This window comes from Gigantopelta aegis, chromosome 8 (genome assembly GCF_016097555.1).
Source record: "Gigantopelta aegis isolate Gae_Host chromosome 8, Gae_host_genome, whole genome shotgun sequence".
NCBI classification, from domain to species: Eukaryota; Metazoa; Mollusca; class Gastropoda; order Neomphalida; family Peltospiridae; genus Gigantopelta; species Gigantopelta aegis.
In genome coordinates, this window is record NC_054706.1 from 63,862,843 (window position 1) to 63,878,245 (window position 15,403).

General features: G+C 36.0%; 2 protein-coding genes across 9 annotated transcripts in view; one reads left to right on the top strand and one right to left on the bottom strand.

Moving 5' to 3' along the window:
• The window catches only part of LOC121378909 (BTB/POZ domain-containing protein 17-like), a 47,649-nt gene extending 33,245 nt beyond the window's left edge, over window positions 1-14,404 (top strand). For 2 of the 8 annotated variants that reach the window (XM_041507291.1, XM_041507290.1), the window contains exon 2: window positions 10,257-14,404. In XM_041507291.1, coding sequence (XP_041363225.1) covers window positions 10,343-11,431 — 1,089 coding nt within the window. In that variant the 5' untranslated portion in view covers window positions 10,257-10,342 and the 3' untranslated portion in view covers window positions 11,432-14,404. Of the gene's footprint in view, window positions 1-1,049; window positions 1,314-5,470; window positions 5,494-5,818; window positions 6,483-7,903; window positions 8,442-8,497; window positions 8,686-10,256 lie in introns of those variants that run through there. The other 6 variants (XM_041507287.1, XM_041507294.1, XM_041507289.1 and 3 more) reach the window with 6 other exon arrangements.
• LOC121378908 overlaps window positions 1-15,403 on the bottom strand; it is a 176,988-nt gene that overhangs the window by 68,608 nt on the left and 92,977 nt on the right. The window lies entirely within an intron of this gene.

The following is a 15,403-nucleotide window of genomic DNA, read 5'->3' on the forward strand; positions in this document are numbered from 1 at the left end:
TGGCGTTTCCAGGAATACACCCCCTTGTCAGTTATGTTTACGTTGATACGCTAAAGTGGTCATTTTTTCCCCCATTAGGATGTCAGTTGTAAGCATTCTTCTACAGCGTGTGGGAGTATATCCCACTGTTCTCCGATATCCCCGGTCTCCACTTTCAAAAGTTTATTTCTCCACTGGTCATATTCTAAGTTTATTTCTTCACCACCAGTTATTCTTGTGTTATAGGCAGCATGCAGGCTGGCTCGCCTTGTTTGCCAATGGACTGTGAAAGTTTTGTGAGAACCGAGGCAGAGCCCCAACAGAACAGTTATGAGCAATCATACAGATCTATTACAAGTGGAAGCAACGAGGTCACACAGTGAGAAAAAAAAATAGAGAGAGAGAGAGAAGCACATTTTGGAGGTGGGACTCCGGGAGTGTGTGCTATCTGCTTGGAAATCAGAGCTTGAGGAAAATCCACATAATGACCCACACCACAGACTATTATAAGTTATCTCTCTAATAATGAGCTGGAATCTATAAGCTGGCTGGCTTGTGGGACCCAAACAAAAGTCTTTCAAACGCGACTCAAGTCTCTCTCTGTGTGTGTGTGTGTGCGGGTCTCCGAGTCTCGGACTGCGAGTGTGGTTGTTATTTTCTTTAAAACTTCGTGTACACATGCATGTCGTCAAGAGGCTTCTCAGGAATCTACCAGCGTACAACTATCAATCCACTGGGGGACACCGAATGAACTTGTACTGGTGGCAATAACAGTCAATGATTTTGCAGCCTCCGTCAGTCACCTTCTTACTTGATCAAAGAACGATTTATAGACCACAAAACCACTCTTGAGTATTACTGCAACTAAACGGGAAAAGAAAAAGAGTGTTGTCCACATACTCCAGACATTGTTGGAATTTTCAAGAACTCTTGTGTTATGTTTTTTTTGTTTGTTCTGTTATATATAGGTGAAGAGGATTATATTTTTCAGACAACCTTTGCTCATTTGTTTATGTGAAGGAGGGGCTGCCTTTGAGAGAATTACTCTTGAATTAAGTATTCTACCCCGAGCAGTTATGTGGAACGCCCACGGGTGACGGTTTCTTCACGCTGCAGCGACCACGGGATTTCACGGTCCGCGGCCCAACTGTCACCTAGCACTACATTATTGTATATTTAGTGTTCGTGCAGCCCCATTTGTCCGTCAGATGGCTTTTATAACCACAGCAAATGTCTGAAGGAAAGTAAAAACTTGGGTCGTGTGTTATTTGAGTAACTCGTTCTGCAGGCGTTTTGTAGGAAGTACCTGTTTGCACAATCCATGCAAAGTCCTGGTAAGTGTAATATAATGGATGGATTCAGTGGGTAAATATCTTACCTTAGCTTGTTGGCTTATTCTCTTTATTCAGGTTTTAGCCTAAGCCTAAGAGTTAACAAGTATTTCCTGATAACACACTAAAGCTCTCCCCGAGTGGGTAAACACTTTCCCCGATCGTACTTGGCTTTTAGAATACAGTGAGATATAGGTAATTACTACACTCTCCAGTGTCTTAAATGCTCCATTCTTCGTTTTATTATCAACACTGATTCATGCCGATTTTCTTTTTATAAAAGATAAATGTTTCGTAGATTACTTGACTTTGTATGTTTAAGCAAGATTTACAGGTAATTATGAACTTTCTGTTTTCTTAAACACTCTTTAATTCTTGGCTTCATTGTAGATACTAGTACTTCATGATTATATTTTTTTAATAAAAGACAAGACACTATAGATACTTAACTGTGTATACAGAAAGACATAATTCATTATTATCATTATTACTTAAATCTAATTCTTGATTATTTTATTTTATTAAATGTTATTCGTACATAAAAATAAATTAATTATTATCATTACTTAAATCTAATTCTTGATCATTTAATTTTATTAATTGTTATTCATGCATAAAAATAAATGGATAATGGTTGGTGATACAATAATTGATTTTGTATTAACCAAGATATATAGAGAATACTAAATGAGAGAGTTGTTAGATATCATTTATCTTACAAGTTATTTTTAAAATGTATTTAATGAGCGAAAGGATATCGTTAGTCACAATGTGACATATTAAATATTATTACACTGTGTTCTCTCTCACAGGTGGGTGATAAATATAATTATTAACCTTTTGTTTTTTAATTACTCTTATTGTTGGTTTATTGGAGAATATATATATATATATATATATATATATATATATATATATATAAATGGTAATTTATGACTATACAAAAGGTAAACATTTCCAGTACTATTTGTAATCAACAAAATAACTTTATTAACTTTATTCATGTTTATTTGGAAATTAATTATTACAATAATGGTAATTTTACTGAACAGGAAGCATATTTTTGGCAATGATTTAGCATCAAATATGAAATCATAATATCACTCAAACTATTTTTAAAATCTGAAATCAAATCATTAATGTCAATGTGATTGACAAGAGGTTTTTTTAACAATTATGTAATGCAGAATCACAATTTTCTCACCCCTCCTCTCTCCACTATTTAATAGTATCATGTATTTTGAATTCAAACATAATAATGACCATCATACTCAGTAAAAATTAAATATTTGAAAGATGATAGTCAGAAATTATTTATTTTAACAGTTTATTATAAAACCTAGAATTCAATTAAAATAAAATTAATGATTAATTAATAAAACTACAATTCAAACATAATATACTGTATAACCTCAAGCTTTACATAATAAAATATTTGAAAGATTATAGTCTTAAGTTATTGTATTTAACAATTCATTATAAAACCTAGAATTCAATTAAAATAAAACTAATGATTAATTAATAAAACTACAATTCTGAATAGACAGCTATAAGAAAATTAACTGTAGTCTTGTAACAGCTACATATTTAAATATTAAATCAAAATCGATACATTTTACTACAAGTGTAGGTTAATTAACTGACAAAAAAAACACAGTTCTGAAGGATGAGTGCTAAAGGCTTTAATACGGTTACAACTCGGCAGTAACCATCACATGGTGCTGATCAGAAAGCCATTAATGGAATCAGAAAGCGATTAACGCACAATTACCTGCAATTTGGAAGCCAGGCATTGGCTGTAATGGACGAAACGAAGCAGGTGATGATTGGGAATGTTTTCCAAGACCTGCCCATCAGTGGACGTTGTGTGACTTTGTGAGTTCATCTGAGATGAGGGGCAGTTAGCAGAGGTTTATGAAGAAACAGGTGTTCAGGTGGAACAATATCACAGAACTACTTGCGAAAATAGAAAGCAACCATGTTGGCATAGTGGGGGTGGAATGTTCTTCAGTAGTAGAGTGATTACTTTAGGTATCATGGGTCACAGGGGTGACTGCTTTCCACTCCCTCCTCCCCCTACGCATCCCAATCAGTGCCCCATGACTGGGTATGGTACATACTGTCCTGCCCATGGGAGAGTGGAAATAAAACATTCATTATTGCTTTTTGATAGGAAAAGTTTCAGTCTCTCTCTCTCTCTCTCTCTCTCTCTCTCTCTCTCTCTCTCTCTCTCTCTCTCTCATATATTCATGATTAAACATTTGAAAAAGCTTTGTCTGTCTGTCTTCCTCCCTCCCTCGCTCTCTGTCTGTCTGTCTGTCTGTCTGTCTCTCTCATATATATATCCATGATTAAACATTTGAAAAAGCTATGTCTGTCTGTCTGTCTGTTTCTGTGTCTGACTCTCCTTCTTATGCTTGACTCTCCCTCTCTTTTTCACTCTCCCTCCCAAGTGGCCATGGTATATATATATATGCATATGTGCAGTTTTCATACATAATACTTTGTAGGTGCCAATGTAAACATTCAAAATAACATAGATAGATAATATGAAGATGTTATAAAATACTTCTTTCTGGGGTGATACGGGACCTGTGTTTATATAAGTGGAAAAGGTTGCTTTTTTTTCAAAATAACTGTTTTTGGTGGAGCCAAAATACAAACTTAAAGCAGCATATAAATATTAATAACAGGTTGGGTTTTTTGGTGTTTTTTTTTTTACATATTATATTACATTTTTTGTGCTTGCTGGGCTTTTCAACATAATTTTAAAATCAATAAATATGCAAAAAGCAAATGCCATAGTTTAGAGTGGATGGTAGTATATTACATTCAAAACAGCATATGAATATAAATATAAGATATGTGTCGAGATATAGCTGTAAACAATCTGTGAAGAATTTTTTTTTTTTTTAAAACAAAGAAAAAAAACTACATATTAAAATAGTTAACTAAAAAAATACTATAGTCAACAATTGGCTAAGTAATACATTTTCTCCCTTCAAGCTATAACCTTTTAATAAATTATGTGTTTGCTATAACTTGACTTACTTGTGAAAATCGGTGTAACTCAAGTTTGTCAGTCAAGCAACACATTTTTTTTTTAATGTAATGTTTTAACACCTACACCAACAAAGGAAGCATTGTACACAAGCTCATTAATGCACAAATCAATGTCAAGTGTTGTCAATGTGTTCACGTCAAATTCTCACTGTGTTCATGTCAAATCTCAATGTGATGTCAGACTTTATTCAAGATGATATGGTAGAGAAACATATAAAAAGTGCTACATTTTACTTTTAAATGTCTGAATATTAATAATTTATTCATAGTCAAATATAGCATTCATGCAGATCAATCGGCCAAAAAATATTTGGAGAAAATCAGATTCAGTTATGGTTTTGATAAGACAAACAAATATTCTAACAAAATTTTATAAAATTGCTGAGTACTAATGGCTGTATTGGTCAATAAAATAGACTTAATTCTGTGAACATGCAATTAAATTAGCATTTTTAGCAACATATTATTATTATTAGTTAAACCTCTCAAAACCAGACCCTCTATAAACTGGAATTCCCTCAAAACCGGACATTTTTCATGATCCTTTTTAAAAAATCAGTACAGAAATTAACCTTTCTAAACCAGATACCTCTTAACACCAGACATTTTACTTGGTCCTGAGGGTGTCCGGTTTAGATGGGTTTTACTGTATTATTATTATAATTTTAATGTATAAATAGTCATTAGTGTTTATTATTACTATATATATTAACTTTACATATATACTATTCAACATTCGCTAGGGATATTTGGTAAAACATATGACATGTAAAGCAAATGCATTTATTATGTTAAATGGATGACATATCCACTAGTAGTCATGTCTTACTATAGTGAATATATGGGACATCCAAACTGCGTAGATTCACAGGTCACCTGTTGCACAAATTTAAGATGTGCACAAATTATAACCATGACAATGTCATATATCAAACATATGACATCATGACATATGTTTGGTATATCCCTAGCAGAAGTTGAGTAATATCCATGTCAAATGTCACGCAAACAGAAATTATGCTTTTCAAACAGTGAAGAGTTTTGCTGTGGGTGAGAAAATAAGAGAGGCCTGAGAAAGTGCGAGAGATAAAAGATAAAGATATTAAGAGAGAAATAGAAAGTGAGTAAGAGAGAGAGAGAGAGAGAGAGAGAGAGACAGAGAGAGAGAGAGAGAGAGAGAGAGAGAGAGAGAGAGAGAGAGAAGAGAGAGAGAGAGAGAGAGAGAGAGAGAGAGAGAGAGACCGAGACAGAGACAGAGAGAGACAGAGAGAAGAGAAACAGACAGATGAGATAAAGATAAAGATAGAGATCGAGACTAAGAGAGAAACAGAGAGAAGATAGAGAGATTCTTTTAAGAGTGGGAGAGGAAAGAGATTGAGAGTTACAGTTAGAGAGAGAGAGAGAGAGAGAGAGAGAGAGAGAGAGAGAGAGAGAGAGAGAGAGAGAATTACAGCTAGAGAGAGAGAGTTAGATCGAGTTAGAGAGAGAGATGGAGTGAGACAGAAGTGTGCTATCAATGTTATCACACCAGTTAACCCAATAAAGGAACTACTGCCAATCAGTAATTTGATTAGCAGCAGGGAAAACAAGCCATCAGACTGATAAAGAAGCCGTGATTACTCTGCCCAGTAATGGACCAGTTCAAATTGTTAATGGACCCTACACCTCGACTTCAGTTTCTGTCCGTGTGTAAAGCATATGTTTATCTGCGAAGTCGGTGCAAGCGGTGGGGCCTGCACTACATGCTCACACGACAGCACACGAACAATATTTGGCCCGGACGCAGACACCCTGTCTCCTGCCCTCATCGGCAGCAGGTTTTAATGGCAGCCGAACACTAATGATTAAAGGGCCGAGGTGTCTACGCTGGTAAGTGGCTGCTCGCTGGGTCACCAGCTGTTTCTCGCTCTCTGTCTCTCGCTGAGTGGCCAGGTAGACTTTGAAAACCTGGCCCGTGGAACAAATGGATTCACAACAGCACATTATCACCACCCCGCTACATGGCTTGGTGGTGGAGTTATTTTCTGAAGCAGTTGTTTGAGGCTGACCTGGCCCGCACACATTCTGTGGTAGGGTGTGAAGTGACTTTCTTTTTATTTATTTATTAAGGTAAAGTGTCTTCAGTTGTTGTTATGTTATGTAGTACGTGGATGTGGACATACTGACTTTCTACTCCATTAGGGTAAATTTGTTTTTCCGAAATATCTGAAATCACATGGATCCTGTAATAGGTGTAAACTAGCTGACGTTTGACTTTCACTGTGGTAAATGCAAGGTGTATTGCTGTAGGTGTGTGTGTGTGTGTGTGTGTGTTTTATGCGTGTATGTATATGTATGCATTAAAGTAAAGCATTTTTAGAAATATTTTACAAAATTTTAAAATCATGTACTCCCATGACATGTACATGTACTATCTGTAATAAGTGTGATCTGACTCTCTCATATCAAGGTAAAGTGTTTTTAAGATGTGTATCTTCAAAAAACATGTAAATTATTTTTTGGGTAGGTACGTGTATTTTCCCTCTATTAATTAACGTAAAGCATTAAAACATATTTTTTAAATTGTGTATCACAATGTGCATTCTGTAGTGGACATGTGTATGCTGACCTCTTACTCCTTTTTACAAAATAATCTAAAATATCTCACAATGTGCATTGTGTGAAAGACATGAACCGACCTTCTCCTAAGGTGTTTACAATCATCTTCCACCATCATACATGCCCATTAATGATGTACCTGCATGTAGCAGGTGTGAATATTCACTTCACCTAGCCGTATAAAGGTCAAGAGGTCTTTATAAGTCACCACCATGCCGGTATCAGGTCAAGTTATCACCAGGAGAGAGGGAGGTTCGATTAACACATACAAAAGAGAAATGTCTGCAGCTATTTGACATTGTTTGAATTTCTGACCTCTATTGAGGTCCGTTTATAGATACTTGCCAGAATTTTTTCTTTTCTTTCCTCTTCTTGCATGGTTATTTGATTTGTTGTTACAGGACCAAACATTTTTTAATCAGCTTTTTGATGTTACAAAATTTATAGACAAATGAAATCTATCTTAGGCTGAGCAGTTTAATTTGATTAAAATGTCACAATAAAAATTTCATCCATTCATCCATCTGTCCGTCTGTCCATTCATTCATCTGAACAAACACACAGACTAAACTTTGCACATTTTACATATACCACTGCTGTCTGTCTGTCCATTCATTCATCTGAACAAACACACAGACTTAACTTTCCAGATTTTACATATACCACTGCTGTCTGTCCATGTACAATATCACTGTTTGTATTAGTTAAAGTTAACTTTGTTTTCTTTAACGACACCACTACAGCACATTTTACATATACCACTGCTGTCTGTCCATGTACAGTATCACTGTTTGTATTAGTTAAAGTTAACTTTGTTTTATTTAACGACACCACTACAGCCACATTGATTTATTAATTATCAACTATTGGATATCAAACAATTTTGACATATAGTCTTAGAGAGGAAACTTGTGACATTTTTCCATTAGTAGCAAGGGAACTTTTATATGCACCATCCCACAAACAAGACAGCACATACCAGAGCCTTTGCTATACCAGTCATGTGTTTGTATTAGTAAGCATGCACATAAGGTGGATTCTTGAAATACAGGCTTCTATGATATGCACAAGCCATGTGATCCAAAAACATATTTTCATCCTTTTATATATGCATGTTAGTTTGCATTTGGGTGTAGTCTGAAGGCAGATGATCCACACCTTAAAATGGAACAAACGTAAATAATTCTAATTTGTTCAAATCCCACAAACCCAACCCCTACCCAGACCAGATTCTACAGACATGAGTATGTATGTGTGTGTATGGATTGACTAAATAAATTAAAACCATATTTTCAGTATGTACTACATTAGCCGATTTAGAAGAATATTATACAGTGGTTGCTTAACAGAGGTGGGCTGCCTGGGCAGGTTTGACTGTACACCAGACACAAAGCTGCACCATTTGCCTGATTTCGCTGCTGTTTACATCAGCATACAAACGGTGTCAGCGGAAGAATGCCCAGCTAGCAGGTGAAAGCTTACATAGGGTTGCAGGTGGTTTGTAGTGTCATGTTTATGTTTGCCATGCTGAGCTAAAAAAAAAGGGCGTAGAGTAAACATTATTGTACATAATCCAAACACATTTAGCAGAACGTGTTTTGTGAATGCTCTCCAGAACATGAGGTAGTTTTGTGAATGCTCTCCAGAACATGAGGTAGTTTTCTTCAACCAACAGTATCAGAGTTAAAAATTAACAAGTGTATAAACATTCAGGGTGAGTTTTTATCAAAGAAAAAAACATGAAATACATGCACTTTTTTTCTTGTACGAGATAATTTTGTATCTAAAAAGTATTTTTCTTTCCTTTCTATTTAATAGATTTGTGCTGCTATTAGCTAATTCTTAATCATACTTTCATGTTAGGCCAGATTTTTTAAGTTGTATTGTCAGCCAACTCTTAATCATACTTTTATGTTAAGCTAGATTTTTAATATTATGTTGTGAGCCAACTTTTAACTATACTTTATGTTAGGCTACATTTTTAATATTCTGTTGTTAGCCAACTCTTAACCATACTTTATGTTAGGCTACATTTTTAATATTCTGTTGTTAGCCAACTCTTAACCATACTTTATGTTAGGCTACATTTTTAATATTGTTTTGTTAGCCAACTCTTAACCATACTTTATGTTAGGCTACATTTTTAATATTGTTTTGTTAGCCAACTCTTAACCATACTTTATGTTAGGCTACATTTTTAATATTGTTTTGTTAGCCAACTCTTAACCATACTTTATGTTAGGCTACATTTTTAATATTGTTTTGTTAGCCAACTCTTAACCATACTTTATGTTAGGCTACATTTTTAATATTGTTTTGTTAGCCAACTCTTAACCATACTTTATGTTAGGCTACATTTTTAATATTGTTTTGTTAGCCAACTCTTTAAAAATTATTGTTTAATTTCATTCCTAATGTGTATGTTCTTTTATGTACACATTATATATGTTGTACACATACTGCCTTACTGACAAACTGTGCTAGTTCTAATAACTGAAACATGAATAATAACACTTTATATTGTTAACACGTGTAACTTAATAATAACTTAATGTTGAAGTTAATGAAGTTTACAGCTACATATTTGTTTCCTTTTTAAAACAATTAAAAGCTTAACTAAGTCTTACTACAGACTTAATAGTACCGGTACTAAAATGGTATACAGCAAACTCAGATATATGGGATGGCACTTTAATTGTGGCTGGAAGAAATATGCCCCAATATTTTTACATTACAATTCAGTTTGTGTCTTAAACAAATGCAGTGTTGTCCTGAAAAATGTCTAGTTTTTGGGGGAGTGTGTGTGTGTGTGTGTATGGGGAAATGTGTGGGGGGAAGGTGGGAATGTGTGTGGGAGGAGTGGGAAATTGGGGTGGCAGTAGTTCCCTCAGAACTCCCATTTCATACACCAACATGTATAAGCAAATGGGTATTTACAAGTTTAAACAAATCTAATATACAGTCTGCCTTCTACATTTGGGCTGCCCGAAATTTTAGTGGTATAGGGGCATGTTAAAAGGGTACTCTCACTCTCACTCACTCACTCACTCACTCACTCACTCACTCACTCACACACACACACACACACACACACACACACACACACACACACACACACACACACTCACTCTCTCTCTCTCTCTCTCTCTCTCTCTCTCTCTCTCTCTCTCTCTCTCTCTCTCTCTCTCTCTCTCTCTCTCTCCTCTCTCTCTCTCTCTCTCTCTCTCCACCTGAAATTAAGTCTTCTGCACCTAATAGATTGTCTTTTTTTTTCCCTTATTGCAGGAAGCTACTCCTTTACAAACGGTTGTCTGTGGCTGTGGTGGCCGGACGTGCGACATCGATCTGTAAAATGCTGCGGCCCGGAGAGAATGAAGCGATTCAGCGCACCCAGCCAGCAGCAGCAGCAGCAGCAGCACTATCCTGACCCGACCCGCCCCCCGCACGGGGTGGATGATGACACTGCCAGCCTCAGCGATGGCAGCAAGAAGGTGAAGACGGCACAGTCGTTCGAGTCTCTCTTTGACAACGAGTCTCACAGTGACGTCATCATCGACGTCAGTGACAGCCAGTACGTTTTCCACGCTCACAGGATGATCCTCAGCATGAAGAGTGAGGTCTTTGCGTCGCTCCTCAACAACATCGCAGCCGTCGATGGCCAGAAGTCCATACTGTATCTGCAGGAGCAGCAGGAATGCGGTCGAGTGTTCAGCCGGTTTCTGTACTTCATTTACAGCGGTGCCGTGTGGCTCCACAGGGACTACGTCATTCCGTTGCATAAGCTGGCAGAAAAGTATGCTGTGAGACCTTTGTGTTCACACTGTGAGAGCTATATTCACCAGCTTTTGTTAAACACTGTTTCTTCTTCTTCTTCTTCATCATCATCATCATCATCATCCAGCTCTCGGGGATTTAGTATAGATGTTGTGCATGATTTGTGTGAGAATAACGGCAACACGGAGGACATAAGGAATCTGGCTTTCAAAGTGTTGTGCATTCGGTTCAAGGAGTTCGTCCGCAGCGACCGATGGGTGCACTGTTCGTGGAAGATTGTGCATGACCTGATTCAGAGCCAGGACTGCAACGCTGAGGAGAGCTTCATCCTGACCTCAGCGACCGACTGGATGAAGAAGAACAAGCTTCATGCCAAGGGTCAGATAGAAGACATCCTCTCAAAGATTCGCTACCCTCTTCTCAACAGGAGGGTTCTGTATCACCTGCAGAAAAACGGTGCTTTCAAAAACTTCCCCTGCGTGCAGCATCTCGTAGACAATGCGGTGAAGTATCACTGCTTCAAGGAGTTACCCGAAGCGAAGGACGACTTCGTCGGTGTTCAGTTTGAGCAGCGTGACAACAGACTGCACCGGTCGCAGCCCGAGATCAGCAACGCAGTGGCAACGGCTGATAATAACAACTGTAATATTGTGCAACAGTTAACAAAAACTAGTGATCCGCCATGACATGGATTGTAAATTCACAAATGGTTATTAATATCAGTGTCAGGATTCTATATAACTTCAGATGTGATGCAGTCATCACAAGGCAAGGCAAGTGATCACTTCCGCTCTCCGCCACACTCGTTTTAGGAGATTTGCAATAAAATGTTTAATGAATTTTATTTGAAACTTCATGTACGTCTGGCATCATTTAACTTTTAAGGGGAGTGATCTTCAGCTCGCCTTGACTTTACTCATGGCAAAGACTGTGACATAAAAAAAAAAAATCACTTCAGTTTCAATATGGCAATTTGCAATAAAATGTTTCATGAATTTCATTTGAAACTTCATGTATGCGATTGCTTGCCTGGCATCATTTAAGGAGAGTGATCTTTAGCTCTCCTTGATTTTACTCAAAGACTGTGACATAAAAAAAAAAATCATTTCAGTTTCAATATGTCAAGTTCTTATGTAAGATGGCATTAAAATAAATAATAAAATGGAAAGGAATATTTGTTCAAAATGAAACGTATTATTAAAAGTGGAAAAGGATGAGGGTTCTGTACAGTTTTACCGTAAACTCACTCTGTTCAGATTTGTAGGTGGTCTTCCCATCATGTGAGGCGAGATGTAGCTTAGTGGTAGAGTGTTGGTCATGAGGTGCGGTGGGTTGCAGGATCCACTGCCCTCAACAGACTTTCCCATTCCAACCGGTTAACTACAACTGGTACATCAAAGGCCATCATATGTCTATGAAAAATTGCATATAAAAGACCCCTTGCTGCTTAACATTAGGAGTAGCCTATGTAGTGGCATCAGGTTTCCTTTCTTATCCTCTATAAACCAATGTCAAAATAACCATATGTAGACACCAAATATTCTAAAATGTGCTGAGATGTCATCAAACAAATATTCCTTTCCTTTCTATCAAATGAGATCTATCAAAGTCATATTGTTAATGGGGACTTCAAAGAACTAACTATCCTGAACTTGTAGCCATTTAATTGGAATATGCAGTTAATCAATCAACTCACACTTACTACTTCTGGGTAAAAAAACAGGCTTCTGCAATAGCAATAGTTTAGTTCGCGCATCACTCGCGTAAGTATAGTTTGCGTACCCGTTTTTCGTTCGTGCATTGAATTTATGACATCATTTCATTATCATGATAGGTTATGTAAAAATGAAATTGGTTACCTGAATTTTTTTTTTTTAAATGTGTGTAACCCATAAATGGGTTACGCAAATTTTCAATGCTCAGAGGCCTGGAAGGAAAAGCATTATATCCAAAAATAAATTTAGATTTCCTTTGACCCAGTTATTTCTAATTTTGTTCGGCGGTTAGTAGAAAATTAAATTGTTTTATATAAACTTAATATATAGTATTTATATTTATAGGTAAAAGTCCATAGTCAGCTACTACAAACATTAAGATGACCAGAATGCATTAAATATATACAGCTTTCTAAATCTTAAGAAACAAAATATAAACATATTGCTTTTTCAATGATTTAAAACAGCCATACTAGATTATAAAAGATATTTGTAATTTAAATGATAAAATGTAACACATTTTAATTTTAAATATTTAAAAAAGCTGTATTGGCCAAAAAGATGTTACAATGTTACATGGCTACAAACTCAGAATGGTGTCTCTACATCTAGAGAAACAAATTTACAATTTCACATTACATCAAGAATTTACTGTTATCATGGTTTCAGGACCAACAAGCTTTTTCAATTACTTGGAATATTAGACTGTCTATAAATATACACGATTTTTCAATTACTTGGAATATTAGACTGTCTATAAATATACACGATTTTTCAATTACTTGAGAGTGTCAGACTATCTATAAATATGCAAGATTTTTCAATTACTTGAGAGTGTCAGACTATCTATAAATATACAAGATTTTTCAATTACTTGAGAGTGTCAGACTATCTATAAATATGCAAGATTTTTCAATTACTTGAGAGTGTCAGACTATCTATAAATATACAAGATTTTTCAATTACTTGAGAGTGTCAGACTATCTATAAATATGCAAGATTTTTCAATTACTTGAGAGTGTCAGACTATCTATAAATATACAAGATTTTTCAATTACTTGAGAATGTCAGACTATCTATAAATATACAAGATTTTTCAATTACTTGAGAGTGTCAGACTATCTATAAATATACAAGATTTTTCAATTACTTGAGAGTGTCAGACTATCTATAAATATGCATGTATTTAAATTATCACTGCCAACCTAACTATCAGTTTATAATCTGAATAACTACATTTCTCAAGCTTCTATATTAAAAAATTTATAATTCATTAATTAAATTTTCAACCACTAATAACGTTACAGCTAAAGCAGTTTAATATCAATATTCACATGTATACATTTATTTTCTTTGTTTTAAAAGAACATGAAGAAGTATAAATATACGGCGGTTTAATATCAATATACATGTATATGGGTATTTATAAAAAATACCTTTCTTTGTGTAATATGTTTTAATTTTAAAAGAAAATTAAAAAATATATATACATGAGAGGCAGTTTGATATCAGTTTTCATGACAGTATATTTATAAAAAATTACCTTCTTTGTCTAATTTGATTATAAAATACATTGGAAATGCCAACATGTACCTAACAACTCACTGTAAAAAAGAGAAGATCTTAGTCACAGCAAAAATGACTTAGGAATTAAATATAGAAAATTAATTAACAAAGTATATAATATGTATGCTTTTAAAAAAAATTCTGTGAAGATACCGAACAAATACAGCATGTGTTTTTAGAAAGAAAACCAATCAAAACCACATGCGTAAGATACCTTTACAAATATGACATGTATTATTAACAAGAAAAACTATCAAACCTACATGAATATGTATGGCATTTGCTATGGAATATGTGTATATTTATCTTATTTGTCATGGCAGGCCCGAGAGTGGGTCATAATTAATAATATGTAAATAAACGATTTGTAAATGGTTATCTTGCTGTACTGTTGTCATTACTACTGGGCTGGAGCCACATGCTGGAAAGCCAGGCCTCTAGACAGTGAGGCACCACACAACAATATCACAAAGATGCTTCACTGCCTCTGGCACAGCTAAACATCCCCATTTAGTTTACTGTCTCTGTGTGTTTGTAAACAAATCAAGCCGACTGGAGAGAGAATGAGCTGGTCTAGATCTGGCTCAGTTGGTAGAACGCTTGCTTCAAGTGCTTTGATCACAGGATCAAATCCCATCAGTGGATCCATTCTCTGAGTTTTATCCCCATTTAGTTTACCGTCTCTTGGTGTTTTTAAACAGACCAATCAGACTGAAGAGACTGGAGGCTGAGCTGGTCTCTGTGTATTGTGGCTAGTTGGTAGAAAGCTTGCTTGAAGTGCTTTGATCGTAGGATCAAATCCCCTTAGTGGATCCATTGGTCTTATTGAGTTTTATACCCATTCAGTTTACTATCTTTCTGTGTAACTTTGGAAACAAACCAATCGGACTGGAGAGATTGGAGGCTGAGCTGCTCTCTGTGTATTGTGGGTAATTGGTAGAGCACATGCTCAAGGTGCTTTGATCACAGGATCAAATCCCCTTAGTGGATCCATTGGTCTTAGTGAGTTTTTCCCCCATTTAGTTTACTGTGTCTCTGTTTTTGTAAACATATCAATCTGACTGAGACAGTTTCTGTGTATTGTGGGGTGGGATCTAGCTCAGTCACTAGAGTAATTGTCTCAGATGCTTTGATCATAGGATTCAATCACTTCGGTGGTTCCATTATCTGATTGGGTTTTGTCCCACATTCTAATCAGTGCCACAGAGGGGTGGGAAAGAGGGGTGGGAAAGCGGGAGGAGTGGGTAAGGGGGTGGGGTGGTAAGGGGAAAGGGTGGTAAGGGGGAGGGGTGGGGTTGGAGGAAGAGAGAGAGAGAGAGAACGAGAGAGATAGCTAAAGAGAGAGAGAAAGAAAGAGAAAGATAAATGGAGAGTGGG